The 14,834-nt window shown below is 36.0% G+C and overlaps 1 protein-coding gene across 14 annotated transcripts in view; it reads left to right on the forward strand.

The window, feature by feature from the left end:
* Nucleotides 1-14,834, forward strand: part of ADGRV1 (adhesion G protein-coupled receptor V1) — a 289,971-nt gene that overhangs the window by 132,253 nt on the left and 142,884 nt on the right. For 12 of the 14 annotated variants that reach the window (XM_080573059.1, XM_080573054.1, XM_080573063.1 and 9 more), the window contains 3 exons: nucleotides 47-186; nucleotides 1,327-1,487; nucleotides 3,887-3,987. In XM_080573059.1, coding sequence (XP_080429185.1) covers nucleotides 47-186; nucleotides 1,327-1,487; nucleotides 3,887-3,987 — 402 coding nt within the window. Of the gene's footprint in view, nucleotides 1-46; nucleotides 187-1,326; nucleotides 1,488-3,886; nucleotides 3,988-5,090; nucleotides 7,114-14,834 lie in introns of those variants that run through there. The other 2 variants (XM_080573055.1, XM_080573057.1) reach the window with 2 other exon arrangements.

Raw genomic sequence — 14,834 nt, forward strand, 5'->3', positions numbered from 1 at the left:
ATTGATTTTTAATATTACGTTTGTATTTACTTTGTGCATATTTCAGGTTTTTTCTATGAGTTTGAAGGGTCAGAGTTCACACCCTCTGAAAGATAACAATGAAGTCATTTATCGGATTTATGCTACAGGAAGTCGTATTGTTCCACAAAAGTCTCTATGTCTCCTTTGGAATCAAGCTGCAGAAAGGTTATTTTTTTTTTTATCTGTTTAGTGTTCCAGTTTCCACAATGAACCTCTGCATTTGATTAAGATCATATTAATGTAATAACTCTGATTAGATCAACTGCAAGTATAAAATTGTTTCCACTTCCTATCTTTTTTTCTTAACTTTTCTGGCTTTTGTACTAGCACATAAAACTTCTCATGCAACAAAATAGGTAATTATTCTAGCTCAGAATTTTCTGAAACTTCTGTCTTCTTTCACCAAAATATCTGCTAGGCAAATCTGACAGACCAGAAATTCCAGAATTGCAATGCTTAGTGTTTTTTTGCTCTTTGCAGTTGCTATTAGACAACACTTCAAATGTGTTCTTACAGAAGAAGAGAATTAATTCTGCATCTCTGTTGTTGTTTCAAGTCAGTGACTTAGAATATTCTTAATTTATAATTATCAACCTTTTTCTTTGGGTCTATGAAAGAAAGACGCTGTACAAGCAAACAAAAGAAAACCTGTAAAGGGGCGGGTCAGGGATTTATCTTGACCAGTATCCTCTCAAAGAGGATAGCTATGGAAGAGTAAGATCAGGACAAGCACGAATGGTGGTTCCTCTCATTCCATACTCTGTGTTTCTAACTGCTTTCTGCTCCAGTGACTCTAGAAGTTATCTAGAAGTTATCATAGAGAAGATGTGTTTTCCACTAGAAATGACTTAGTATGTCACCTGTGTTATCATCTTGCCAACTCAGTTCAGCAATACTGAAAGACAAACAGAACGTGAATGGTAGTGTTGGAACAACAAATATCAGTATAAAATGATGTACTTGTCACAATGGGGTAAGGTATAGTGCAAGTTAAATGACAAACAATTTGTGAAGTCAGACAGCCCCATATTTGTGGCAGAAGTTTTAAAAATATGGCCACAAAAACTTTTTAGCGGAAAAAAAAAGTTCATTATCATTTATTCATAATTTATTTTAAATCATAAAATTCAAAACTATTAACAATATTTTAACGTTATGTAAATGTGCTATTCTGAAAGATAACACGTTACATACATGTAATAGTTCAGAAAACTTGGTATTTCAGGGATACAACAATTTTCAAGCCTGCTTATCATGTAAATTACACAAATCCGTTTACAGCTTTGTAAATCTTTTGTTCTGCAGCTGGTTATCTGATAGCGGGTTCTGCAAGGTGGTTGATGACACCTCAGACTACGTAGAATGCTCTTGTTCTCATATGTCCATTTACGCAGTGTATGCCCAGACAGACAACTTGTCTTCATACAATGAGGCTTTCTTCTCGTCTGGATTCATCTGCATTTCAGGTCAGTTGAGATAAGATTATTTTTTTTTTTATTAACAGCAAATGACCAGTAAAAATGATTGATTTTTAGCAGTGACATGTCTGTTTAACTGGAGGAATATTAACTAACTTCATGCTATTGAAGTTGCCAGATGGGCTGGTATTTGCACACTCACAAATTTTTCCACTGGAAAAAAAATACAGGCCAGCAAAGAAGTATGTTTCCTTATGATGTTGTATCGATCCACGCAAAAGTGAGATATGTCACTTATTTAGGGGGAGAAACTTTAAAATCTTAAATCCACCTGTGTCTCTAGCAGCAGTACAGTCATAGTCATTTTCAAGTCTTTCGGGCATTATGTTCCTTAGTCTGAAAGCTTTTTGACAATTTCAGTTTACAATTTACACTCCGACGAAAATGTTTGAGGGAAATAGATGCCATATCATGTGCAGAGCTCCCCTGCACTCTGCTGCCTAACTGCATTGTCACATCTAGAGAGAAGTATGACAGTTTAGACCAGACTGTCTTCACTGACAGCTATGGTATTTGCAGAAGGCACAAAGCCTCAGACAAGAAGATCTAAATTTTAAATCCTGCATGGTTTCCGAAGGTTATTGAAATTAAAGCTTTCGCACAGCAGTCAGTTCACTTTTGTTGCAGGCAATCCAAGATGAAAATACTTTCTTCTTTGTTTCTTGATGGACACTGTGCAAGCAGAACCTAAGAGCAATGAGATCACCAAGAAAACATATGAAAGAGATTCTTTAGTTAGCCCTCAGGCACTGAAATGGGGTTCTAGGTCTGCTCCTTGTGACCTATACTAGGTCACATCTCCATCATAAAAAAGTAAAAACAGTGTAAGCAGCTATATCACCTATTTATCCCGTCAGCAAACTGCCCTAACAGACTGAAGGCAGACTGCTTATTTACTCTAAAATGTCAGCTCGGGGCGGGGGGGGGGGGGTTGAGAGAAGGAAAAAAGACAGCAAAAGAGATTCACCCCACAACCACAAAGATTTTCACCTTCTTAATGCAAACAGATGGTTTAATTTAACGGTAATAAGAGAAAATTTGAGGAGGCAAAAAAATCAAACTTTAAAATAAAGTTATCTTCTAGCCTAGATTGTGTTAGCTAAAAATAAATGAATAAATAAAAAGACAAACTATAATGAACAGGTACAGTTACCGCTTTGCATGGGGAAAAATAGTAAATTGTTGAGACAAATATGCTGTAGAATGCAAAATGCTATAGAAAATAAAAGACAATAAAAAGGAAGCCAATATGCCATAGGAATTAAAGCTGAGAAAAATGCTGAATTGAAGGCAATAAAGACCTACAGATCCTTGTTTGGCACTTGTCATTTATTTCAGTCTTGTGCCATGAGCATATATTAAAAAATTTTAAACAGTTTATCCTAGTTCAAGGTTTGCCTAACTGCAATGTCTTTCAGCACCTTTAGGTGGCTGAAGGTATTTCTTTATGTGAATATATATAATTATATTTAGTAATTTACCTGTTGCTTTAGTTTTTAGAGCTGTTAGGGTATTAGCTATTTCTCTAACATCTCTACCTTGGTGTGAAGAATTCAAAAAAAAAAAAAAAACACAAAACACAGCAAAATCAAACAATATTATCTTTTCCAATTTTCTTATTTAGATAGTTATACAATTATCACTAGCTAATAAATGAAAAGTCAAGAACTGATTTTCTGAAATGATTTATTTCATTAATGTCTTACAAATGCTTATAATTGAGCTATCAACCTGTCTCAAAGGAGAATAAAAAATCTGTCTTAAGTATCCAAATCCTCCCCCTTCTGGGGAGTGGAAGTATACAATTAACTCTACATGAGCTTCAGTAGTGGTTTTATTATTGGTTCAGGTTACCCAGGGTCCTTCTTCTAAAACCTCCTTACTGTTAAGTAAGAAGCCTTCCCGTTTCAGTTTTATTCATGTTCACAGTGAATTAGTGAATAGAAAAGTCATTTTATCTGAGTACTTCTCAGATAGATTTCTATGGTGAACACAAACAGGAGACTGGTATTTAGAAAGGTATAGAGCTAACTCTTCTACAGCAGTGCTACGTAGCTGGAGGCATTTATTTATTTTCTTTATTTGTTACTGAAAGCTTTTTCTGATTACATTAATTTGAACACTGAATGCTTATGTTAATTGTTTATTGATTATTATGACAATCATCCATATGATGCAGAAACTTAAAAAAAAAGAAAAAAAATTTTTGCAAATGTGAATTTTTTACATTATGCAATTATTTTATCTCCTAGTCCTATGAAAAGCTTAAATAGATGTTAAAAGATGTTAGATGTTCATAAGTGATGCCAGTGTGAAACAAAGTTAATGTATCCTCTATAGCTTATTAGCCTAAACCTTAAATTTTCATTTTTCTTGTTCCTGTGTAGGTTTTGCTTTGGCTATAATCTCCCATCTTTTCTGCACCAGGTGTGCAATGTTTGCAGCTAAACTTCTTACTCACATGATGGTTGCTTGTTTGGGTACTCAGGTAAGAAAAAAGGCTGAAGTCTCTATATCTAAATTAAGTACATCTTTATTTTCCATTCCTCGTTTTCATGGCCATGTGCGAACAGACCTTTTCTTTTCCATAGTGTATATATTTTCAGAAAGTATAGAATTTGAATACACGGTACTTATATTTCATCCAATATTAATATCCTATGTTGTGAATTCAATTGAAATTGCATATTTTTGAATATATTTAGAGAATACTTATGGTTGATATGACCACGTGAGAAGACAGTCCTGCATGTAGAACAGCAAAGCTTTAGGTGTTGGGGAATATAATTGAGACTAAGAACTTACATTGTTAACAGAATTGTGTATTAGAAAGGTTAATATCAGTACTCATAAATTCTGTTGGAAAGATTTACTGTAAGTAGTAGATGATGGAAGCTCTTTTCCACTCTAGTGCTTGTAGTAAGGTATAGTTATGAAAAAAATAAATAATAAAAGAGCATAAATTGTCAAAGAACTTCCTAGTTGTCTCATACTGGTTCACATAGTAGTTAACTGCAACTGTCAGAAAACTGAAGGAATATGCATAAGGAGAACATGTCCATCTGTCCTGTAAAATAGCATAGCTTTGTCAGCTTTGGCATATCTAGCGAAATGGAAAGCTATGTATCGAGTATTTTAAAACTGCTTTATGGAAAAATTCCTTAAGAAAGAGAATTTTTGTACATTTTTAATACTGCAAAGGTGATGTAAATAGAAATTTAAAGATATGCTTAAGGCATGGATGCTGAGAGAATGTAGGCAGATTAGCAGAGGATAGTGCAATATCCGGGAAATACTCTGTAGATAAACATAGCAGCTCTGTGTTACCTTTAAAAGCTTATCGACTGGCATCTTGCTCAGACAAGCTTTTGTACACTGCTGTGGTTAGTTTATCGTTTTATTTATGTTACCCCGTGAGATAGTTCTTTGCTGTACAATGGAGTACATTGATAATGATCATCAGACAAGTGGACTTAGAACCGAAGGAGATGGAAAGGTCCTGACGGCACTAGTAGAGATCACTGGATACAAACAGATGTTTTGCGTCTTAGGATATAAAAGTATTTTGACATTTCAGTTTTTAATTTTCAGGACAGGTGGCTCTGGACCCTGTCCAGCAGAATTCTGAGCATCTTCAGTGAGTAGACCCCAGCAGCTCTGTGGGCAGCCTGGTTCGGTGTTTGACTACTTTGTGAAAACTCCATTTGTTGGAACTAGTGTCCATGCTGTTGCAACTTGTCTTTCATGCTGCCAGTGTGCATCTGCAAGAAGAGCTTGGCTCCCTCATTTCTAGACATTTCTATGAAGTAATTGACAACAGCAATAAGATTTTCTCCTCCTACACTCTTAAGACTGTAGAACCTCAGGCTTTTTTGTGTATCATGTGGTATAGACTCCCAGTAGTTTGGTGAACTTGCTCCATGTGTCAGTCTTTTTTGCTGTAGTGGATAGACCAAATATATCCAGATGTGGTCATACAAGTGCTGAACAGAAGGGAAGAATGACTTCCCTTTACCTTTTGCTAATAAAAATCAATCAGCAATACTTGACTGCTTTGCCACAAGACATACTGCTGATTCACGCACACCTTGCTGTGCATGGGGACACCAGGTCTTGTTTTCCAGGTCTGCTGCCCTGCATTTTGCCTCTAGCCTATGCTGTTACTTAGGGTTATTCTGTCACCAGGTATATGACTTTACATTTGCCTTTGTTGATCATTGTGAGGTTTCTCTCATCCCGTTTTTCCAGCCTGTTGTTTTAAATAGCAGCCTTACAAATAACTTGCAACCCTGATTTTTGGGTCTTCCTCAAACATCCAGTGTAGCCCTCTGTCCCGTCATCTGTGTCTGGATACTATAAATAGTATTAGCTATACTTGACTCCTGGGAATTGCCACTGGTGACTAGACTCCAGCTGGACTTCATACTGTCGATCACAACCCTTTGAACCTCACAGTACAGGCAGTTTTCCACTGTCTTTATAATCCATCTAACAAAAACATGTTAAAGGCCTTGCTGGAGTGAAGGTAAACAACATTTGTTGAACTTGCCTGAACCATTCGTCTCCTTTCAGAAGGAGATTTGGGTTAGTTAGGTGTGATTTTGTAAATCTCCCTTTGTAAATCTATGATGGCTGTTCCCAGGCATCTTCTTGTCCGTGCCCCAGATACAGCTTCCGGGAGGATTTAGTCCATGACTTTCTTGGGGACTACACTTGGGCTGATTATCATGTAGTTCAGATTCTCTTTTCCACAAATTTTATGATTCATCTCTATGCCTGTGTCAATCAGAAGGAAGGAGAAATAAAAATAAAGTAATGCCTTACCTGAACAAGTACCTTTAAACATGTTACCAAAAGGTCATTTTCACAATTTGGTATACACCAGGCGAAAAACTGCATGTTGAATGTTCTCAAAAAAAAAAAAAAGTCATATGTTAAATTGCATTCTAAAGCTGTTTTTGTTGCACTTGAAGGCATTAACTGATTAACCTGCTTTGGTTTTCTGTTTTGGTCTGTCTATTTCATTACATAACTTTATCATCCTTAGTGACTTAGCTGCATTCACTAAATAGTCTGAATCTGGCACCTATATCTGCACAGGACTTTATTGTTACTTTGGTCCATAAATGCTACTCAGTCTGGGAACTAACAATTTGTTTCTGAAGATACACTGAATATCCATTCTCTAAATAAAAATAGGAATATCTTTGTTTGTTTGTTTGTTTAGTGCTCTGTTCTCTTGTAGATACATTCAGTAAAATCAGACACATGATTTCCCTGACTTACTAATCCATTTTTCATTCTGTATCTTAACAAGCTGCTAAACTCCTGTTTCTCAGTTCTCAGGACAGTGCTACAGCTGTGTCTCTCTAACATGAACATCACTCTATGATGCCCAAATATGCCAAAGAATGTACAGTAAAAAACAGATTGAGCTATAGGAAATATTTCACTTACACAGTGTATTTAATCAAAATGTAGTTTTCATAAAAATCGTGTCAAATTATCTCCAAAACATGTATGGAAGAAACTAAAGAGGAAGGCATTTTTAAAGCTTGACCTAAGTGGACACTAAAATAAATAAAAAGCTGCTACATTTCTTTCTGCAAATGTGGTTTAATTTAAATATTATAAACATATCACTTTTAAACTTTGTTTCATCTGCTGATGTGCAAACATATCTTTGCTAGCATGGCCTAGCATTTTTTATCTGCTGACAATTCAGACTTCTCTACACAAACTCTATTTTATCTCAGAGGTGTCTCTTAAAGGATGGGCATGGGTTTGGCTGAAGATCAGCACTCCTCCATCTACTATAGACTGGAGGGATGAGTTCAAACTGAGCTTCTGGGCCTAGGAGAAGAGGATGTAGCTGGAGGCTGCAGATGAGGCTGGTGAGGGCCATTAAAGCTCATTTGTGTACTCAATACCCCAATATAAAGGCAGCTTCTGTCATTTTTATTTTTCTCTACTAAGCATTTTAAACATGATGGGAGGGTATGAATGTCTTTGTTTTTCAAAGTTATTTTAATAAGTAGAATAACTTTTGAGAATTAGCAAAACCATATATAAAGAAAAAAATGAAATGTACTTCATGGAGGTGGAGAAGACTGAGAAAAAATAATGCAGGAAAAGTTCAGGAAATTAGCAGATTAAAATAGAAATTTTTGTAGTAAGATGTAAGAGTGTAAAAATGCCAGTACTGCATTTTCTTCTTTACATATGAAGAAGTTATTGAAGAGTCAATGGTCTCTGGCTTCTGGAATACTGTGCTCAGTTCTAGCTGCTGAAGGACTTTGAATTTGAAGTTAACTTCAGCATGGACCCACAGGTTTTCCTGTTTGACCCTTTTCTGTATAAATGCACAGCACACCTTTTATATGAATGCGTTCAAACATCATGCTGTATTTAAACATCATTACTTAATTTAATTTTAGCGATATTATTTAGAAAATTTCTATGTCCTTTTGTCATTCTTCCCCAGACCCCAAATCCATTGCTCTGTGGACATCTCTTTTCCTTTTGCTGTGATGGATGCTGTGCAATTATTCTGCAGGTTTAGAACAAAATTTTTGAAAGAGGTTTTTAGCTGGGTAACTGCCTAGCCACTTTGCTAGGTTACAGAGGAAGGAAAGACAGTTTTACAGTAGCTTTTCAAGAAAAGGAAGTGACTCCAAGAAAGAAGGAATAGAGAAGGGATATATTTGACAGAAGTGAACTGAACTACCCTCCTAGCTGTTCTGAACAGCTGAAAGAAAATCTTTCTACTGTTATTTGTGTTGTGATATGTGGTGTACGTTCTGCCTAGAGAGAACTAGGCTGATTAGGAAGCCTATTTTTAATGGAACATTCTAAACAGATATCCGTACAACTATATCCATCTACAAATATTTGGAAAGTATATGTGTAAATAGATATTTACCATGCCACTATTTTTTGTGTGTTTTTGTTAACTAACAAATCTTTAAGTTAGGTGTTCAGACATTTTAATTGAGAATTTCTTATGTGAAAATCAGCACTTCATAATTAGTAGCTTAAATACATGGAAAATAGTGCTAGTTTGCATTTCTATCTAGTGTGTCTAGTTTAGGCAGGAGTAGATGCTGAATTTGCAACCATTAGGCCTCAACCCACTCTACAGAAAGAAGGGAACTGCTGTTTCTTTGCAGTTACATTTTCACCAGAAAAATAGAAGATTTTCAATATAGTTACATTCTATACATATGTTAATAATTATCTTTCCTCCAATATTTACCCTGGATGTTTATGAAGCTTATATATTTTTCTGATTGCTACCACTGCACTAATTATTATTATCTGTAGATGGCAGTCAAACCTTTTCAGCACGTTGCTCAGAAACTTGCTCTTCCAGGGCTATGCCTGCTTTGTGACTGCTCACTGTAATTCATTACTCATCAGAGGGGGGAAACGTTGGTTCACAAAATATGACATTTGTTTCATTCTTCTCCATGGGTCTAGAGCTTCCAGTGCTAATTGAGCATTTGAAAGGCATTCAAGGAAGGACATTTGTGCGTTTAATATACCCAGTTTTGATGAATCTCATTGGAAAGACATAAAAGGCTAGATTTTTCTGAAACTTCTTTTTCTTTCCATTATGATATTGACTCAAAGAATCACGACTGCTACAACAAACGTTATTTCCTGAATCATTAGTTAGTCAGAGTATTTTGTTAGTTTGTTTAGCTAGTGTATTTTATTATCAAATTTCATGCAGCAATTCCATAAAAGTCCCAAAGAAAGGAATTACTGGGCTGAGATTTTCAGTTTTGGAGTAAATTTATGTGAAGGTTTATACATTTGAAAAAGTATAATGTGAACATAACTCACAACACCTCAAACTAAAAATTCTTATTTTCATAAAACTAAAAACCTAGATTACAATCATAACAGGAACTACTCTTTATGGCTCCCATGCTTTTATCTGGGAATTTCCAAGCAGAAATATATGAATAAGCACTTTGAGTGATTTCTGCTTGCTTACTCATCTTGATGCATCTTGTCAGCAAATTTTAACGTGTGTATATTTGTACAGTAAGTGCTCCATGTCTGGAATGCATTGAGCATTGCAAGTGACATGAACGTGTGATAAGTTTTGCTTTTTTGAGTGTGCACTGCTGAACTGCTCTGTATATATATGGGCTGTAGCCATTTGTTTGGAAGATTTGAGCACTCACAATCTGCTTATAGCGGTAATTGGCAAACAAATGGCTTGCTGTTCTGGCCAGTAATGCAAAGTTCAAGTCTAATAGTCAAATAGAAAAAAAAAAAAAGGGCATATGGGGAAACATGTCACCCTATTTTTGTCAAACAATAGGCATATATTTGCTAATCTAACCAGTCCTCATGCTGCAATATCATTTAGTATAATTATCAAGCTGGCAAGCCAAAATCATCCTACCATTGTCTTCGACAGAAATGCTAGATGCAGGAGACTTACTGTGTTTAGCCGTCTGAAAGCAGTGTTTTATTCAGCCCGAGCAGAAGTGGTCAGCCATACATGTCAGTTATATGTTTTTAAGAACATATTGTGAAAACAATCCCAGTTTAAATAATTGTTAAACATTATTTGAAAATGGTAAATTGTAGCCTTGAGACCTAACGCTTGGTAGAATTGGTGTTTTATCATTTGGACCTATTCAGATTCAGACGAAGATAGGAAACACAATTGTGCTAGAACTGAGATAAATGTTAAGGATGTGATGGAATCTCCAAGAGGTGAAACAGGAGAAGGGTATCAGGGAGGCAAGGGGTTATGCAGAAGCAATGTGTATGAGGGTAAAACTCATGAAGTAAACTTGGAAGTGAGTAGGAAGAGGACATCTAACAGGATGGTGTATGAAAGTGGGAGGCAGAAGGGTTTATCCCCCAAAACTCGGGGTTTGATCTTCAAGTAGCAAATTCTGTCCTGTAGAGGAGGTATGTTCTGCCACTGTATGAAAGTGGAACCTCTTCATTAACTGTGAAATGTTGTTACTGCTGAATTGTTGTTAACCTTTACCCTTATCTTCCAAACTAGGGGAATTCTCAGTTTCCCTTTTACACGTCAAAACACAAAAGAAATTCTCATATGTACCTGGATAGGGGTAGTTTAAACAGAATTGTCCAGAATGCATGGGGTAGAGGGATCCTGCTCACCATCCTCCACAGGAGCAGCTCATGCCAGTAAATGGTCAAGTACCTGTCTCTGTCTTGACAGTAAAGAGAAGTCTTTTCAGCAGTTCAATCCTCCTTTACAGTAAGTCTGTGCTTTTTAGAGTCAGCCAATGGGAAATACTAATTAAAGGACTGTTTCTAAACAAGTCTGGTCTAGAGTTCATTTCCATATGAAATTCTTGTGGAATAACAAACAGCAAATACTTGTACCAGTTACTATACAGTTAAAAAGCCCTGTTGCCCAGTGAGGAAATCTGCTTTCTAAAACCTAGCTGTCCTTGAGGTCTGAGATTCCTGCTCTGATTTCCTTGATGTATTGTGACAACAGTAAACAATGCTAAGTGTGGTACTGCTGGTCCACAATGTTAGTGAGAGCACAGAGTAAACACGACTAGACGCAGTGGCCCAGAATTGCTGCCCACTCTAGAAATTCAGCTTCATGGTAATATGTTTTATCCCATTAATCTTCAACATTACAGTAAGGAGATTTATGAGTAGTAGAAAATATTCTTCATTTCTTATTGTCCCTAGCATAAAACTAATGACATTGTCTAGAACTTTCTTACTGAGAAGAGACTCTACAAGTGTAACTTATGATAGAAAATGGAAAAGGTTTCCACTTTTGTTAGAGGAATATTAATTTACTCAATAAAACTGGACATTCTTTCTTTATTTTGATTATTCGATGCCATTGATTAGAACCTTACTCAAATGAGTCTTAAGCCATTGACTCTGTATGTGAGATGACAGTTATTTATTTCATGATGGCTAGATTTCTTGAGGACTTTGTGCAGTCTCTCCGTCCCTGCACAACTTCTGTTAAGACAATGAGGAATATTCCATTCATCCTGGGATAAGTGAAATTTCCATAGGTTGGGCAGATTTTACTGCTAAACCTTTTGATGTCAGATTTACTAACAAAAGGAGACAGCCTTTCTGGTAGTCATTTGACCTCCCAGGAATAGATAAGTAAATATTTTCAGCATCCTTCTTACATTACTTCCACAGAGGCTGGGCTAAAGCTGAATGAATCCAATTTTATTCTTTGTTTCATCTGAGAATTAGCACCTAAACCTTTCTTCCCAGTGGTTAAATTAGTAGTTTTTTTACTGAACTTGTAAATTATTTATTAACTGATTTCAGTCATTCCCACCAAATCAGAGCACAATTTTAAGTTCATAGAGCTCCTTTCAAAAGCAGTTTCAGCCTAGAACTATTTGTGGATTAGTTTGTGTAAAAGACAATTTCACAGTAGATTAACCTAAACTGAATACTTTTATTGCAGAGCAATATGATTTTATGATCAGGAAGGCTCTGAAGGCCCATCTCTGTTGCCAGTTGTGAGCCCTTAATATCCAATTAGAATCAGATAGTCAAAGCTGGAGCTAATCAGGGATCTGTAGCAGAAGAAATGATCATTTATCTCAAGATGTCAATGACTTTCTAAGCTGTTTTGAATATATATGTATATATATATGAGCACATTTTAAATTTAGATATACGGTGTCTTCAGATGACAGATAAGGTGTATATGGGGTCTTTTAGAAACTGAGGGCCAAGAAATACTTATCTCAAGTACTGGAGCTCATGATTGTCAGAATAGGTATTATACCTATATAACCCTGAGGAAGGGCTGTTGCTGTAAAACAGTGAGTTGTCCTTTATCCTGATCACCTAAATGTGTGGGAACTGGTTCCCACAGAAACCTTATTGCTGCACCTTTCCCTTTCTTTAAGCAGAGTGAGTAATTCCACCTCTGGAGTTTCTTGTTAGGGAGTCTGCGAATCACACCAGATGTGAAATTGCTGTGGTGCAGAGATGCTTGATATAAACATGAAACCATCTGCAGATATTTAAAGCCGAAGGACAGGCAAAAGTAAGCAGCAATGCAGCTGCTATAAAAGGGGCCTTTAAGGTCTCAGTCCAGAGAGTGTTGAAATGTAAAAGTAGCTGAAATAGCTTCATGTCATCTTTGGAATAAAGAAGGCAAAAAGTGCTTTTGGAGTCATGGCCAAGTGATGGAGCCTGTAAGAAATAAATCATAGATACTCATATAGTTTAAATTTTGTGTCATATTTTTTCATCAATCAACACATGATTTTGGTCTGTCACTGATAACTTATCTTTACGGTAGTACCTGTGTATTTGTACTTTTGCTGCTCATAGAGATAATGTTACTTTACCACCCTTGTTCACTGTTCTGATGTTGAGTCACAATACAGTGTTAACGCACAGGCTGTTAGTATCTTCTTATAAGTTATCTCCTACTGTTTGCCAAAACTCAGATACATGAGCAATACTATAACATATGTTAGAATTCTGCTATATTATCTCACACCTCCTGTCCTCATTGCAAACAGTCAAATGTTCTGTTTATCACTTTAAAGGATAAGAGTATGAGATTTCTATCAGCTAATGCCTTCCAGCTCTTTTTTCATTATACCCTACTTTTTCCCAACATCACAAACAGTTGGGGACCACACACAGAGTGGAATAGACAGCAACATTCCCAAGTAGCCTATTCATCCCTTTTCTCTGTATCTTACCTTGAAGAAGATTATTCTTCTACCTCTCTCTGTTTCATGCTTTTCAGTGTCATTTTCAATTCTTATTGCCATGTTCTGCGTCCTTTCTTCCTCTCCCTTTGTTCTGTAAACTCATGTGCCATTCTGCTATAATGAAACTGTGGATAACTATTACTCTTCCTAATTAGCAAATCTCCCATTGCTCATTTCCCTGCTAAAAGGTTTCCACAGACCTGTCCTGTTGAAGAGAATATCCTCCCTCAGCAGTTACTGTTACTCATAAAATTCTGACCCTAGCAACTCCTGTGCAGTGTTAATTTGAAGTCTGCAAAACTTTCTTAACCTAGACAACTCATCTTTTGAGAGAGAAAACCATTGGCTTTCTTGAGCAATAGTTCCTCAATGATTTTGCTTTACAGCAAATTAAAATTATACTAACCAGTGACTAGAAGCTAACCAGCTTCTACTTTTTCTCCACCACTATCACTTCATTTGTTTGCTTATTTCAATATGTATGCATATATTTTTAATGAGTCTTTTTGTTTCTGTTTTTGGTAATTTTATTATGACCTGTTTCTTTGCATCTTCCATGCAGCTAGTGTTCCATACATGGTAGATTAACAAGTCCTTTTAAAGACTAAATTGGATTAATTATTGTTGTAAATGAAACCAGCATCTGGCTGTGCCAGATTCATATAGCAAGTACAGTTGAAAGTGTACCAGGGTCTAAGTTGCATATAAAAACTAATTCAGTAAGATTTTCATGAATACCAGCTTACCAATGAGTACACTTAACTGCGATTAAATACAATAGTAGAATTTTTGATTGTTTTATCGGCAGGTAATAGTGGGATTTTATTCACATGGAATGTTTTTTCCTGTTGTGTAGAAAATGCAAGAAGAAAGATCACCAGTTGAAAATGCCATTATGTGGATTTATAAGAATTGTACAAACAAGTCATAACATAAAGACAAGAGAGACTGTTCACTTTACCTATGATTTTATTACTGCCATGTAGGCTGAGTTGGTATTTTGTGTTAAACTAAATATTAATTGAAATAAAGCCACTGATACAACTGTAGATCTGAGTAGACTCTGAAGAGTGACTGAGAAATGCATAAATGCTTGGAATCATGGTGAATGATTAGTGAAATAAGTAATAAGGAGTTTCGGTTGTATATTAGATGGATGGAGAAGCCAGGAGCATATGAAGTGTATGTTTGTATGCAGAAAAGAAGAAACTGGCCATGTCCAGTCATGAAAAAGGGCTTTAAAAACGTGGTGGTTGATGATATGCTCTTTCACTACTATATCAAGGCAGGTGGCAAATGGTGTGTGTTCACAATGTCAGATAAGGTCAATGGGATCCTCTTTACATGTACCACTCTTCAGAGTGGTTGTCTTCCATGTTCCTGAGGTTAAAATCCAGAAAACTCAACTCTGAATATAGTTTAGGAAATCTTTTTGAGGCTTAGAATGTTTCTAAGACAATAACTGAAACCTTGGCAGATGATGATTGTCCTTTTTAAAAAATGTGTTCCCACAATCAGAACAAAACTGGGGAGAGATCAAGAAGTCACACAATGTAAATGTGTTACAAATGCAAGATGCATCAGTCCTCTAAATCTCACATAC

This window comes from Anser brachyrhynchus, assembly GCF_964034855.1.
Source record: "Anser brachyrhynchus genome assembly, chromosome: Z".
In the NCBI taxonomy this organism is placed as follows: domain Eukaryota; kingdom Metazoa; phylum Chordata; class Aves; order Anseriformes; family Anatidae; genus Anser; species Anser brachyrhynchus.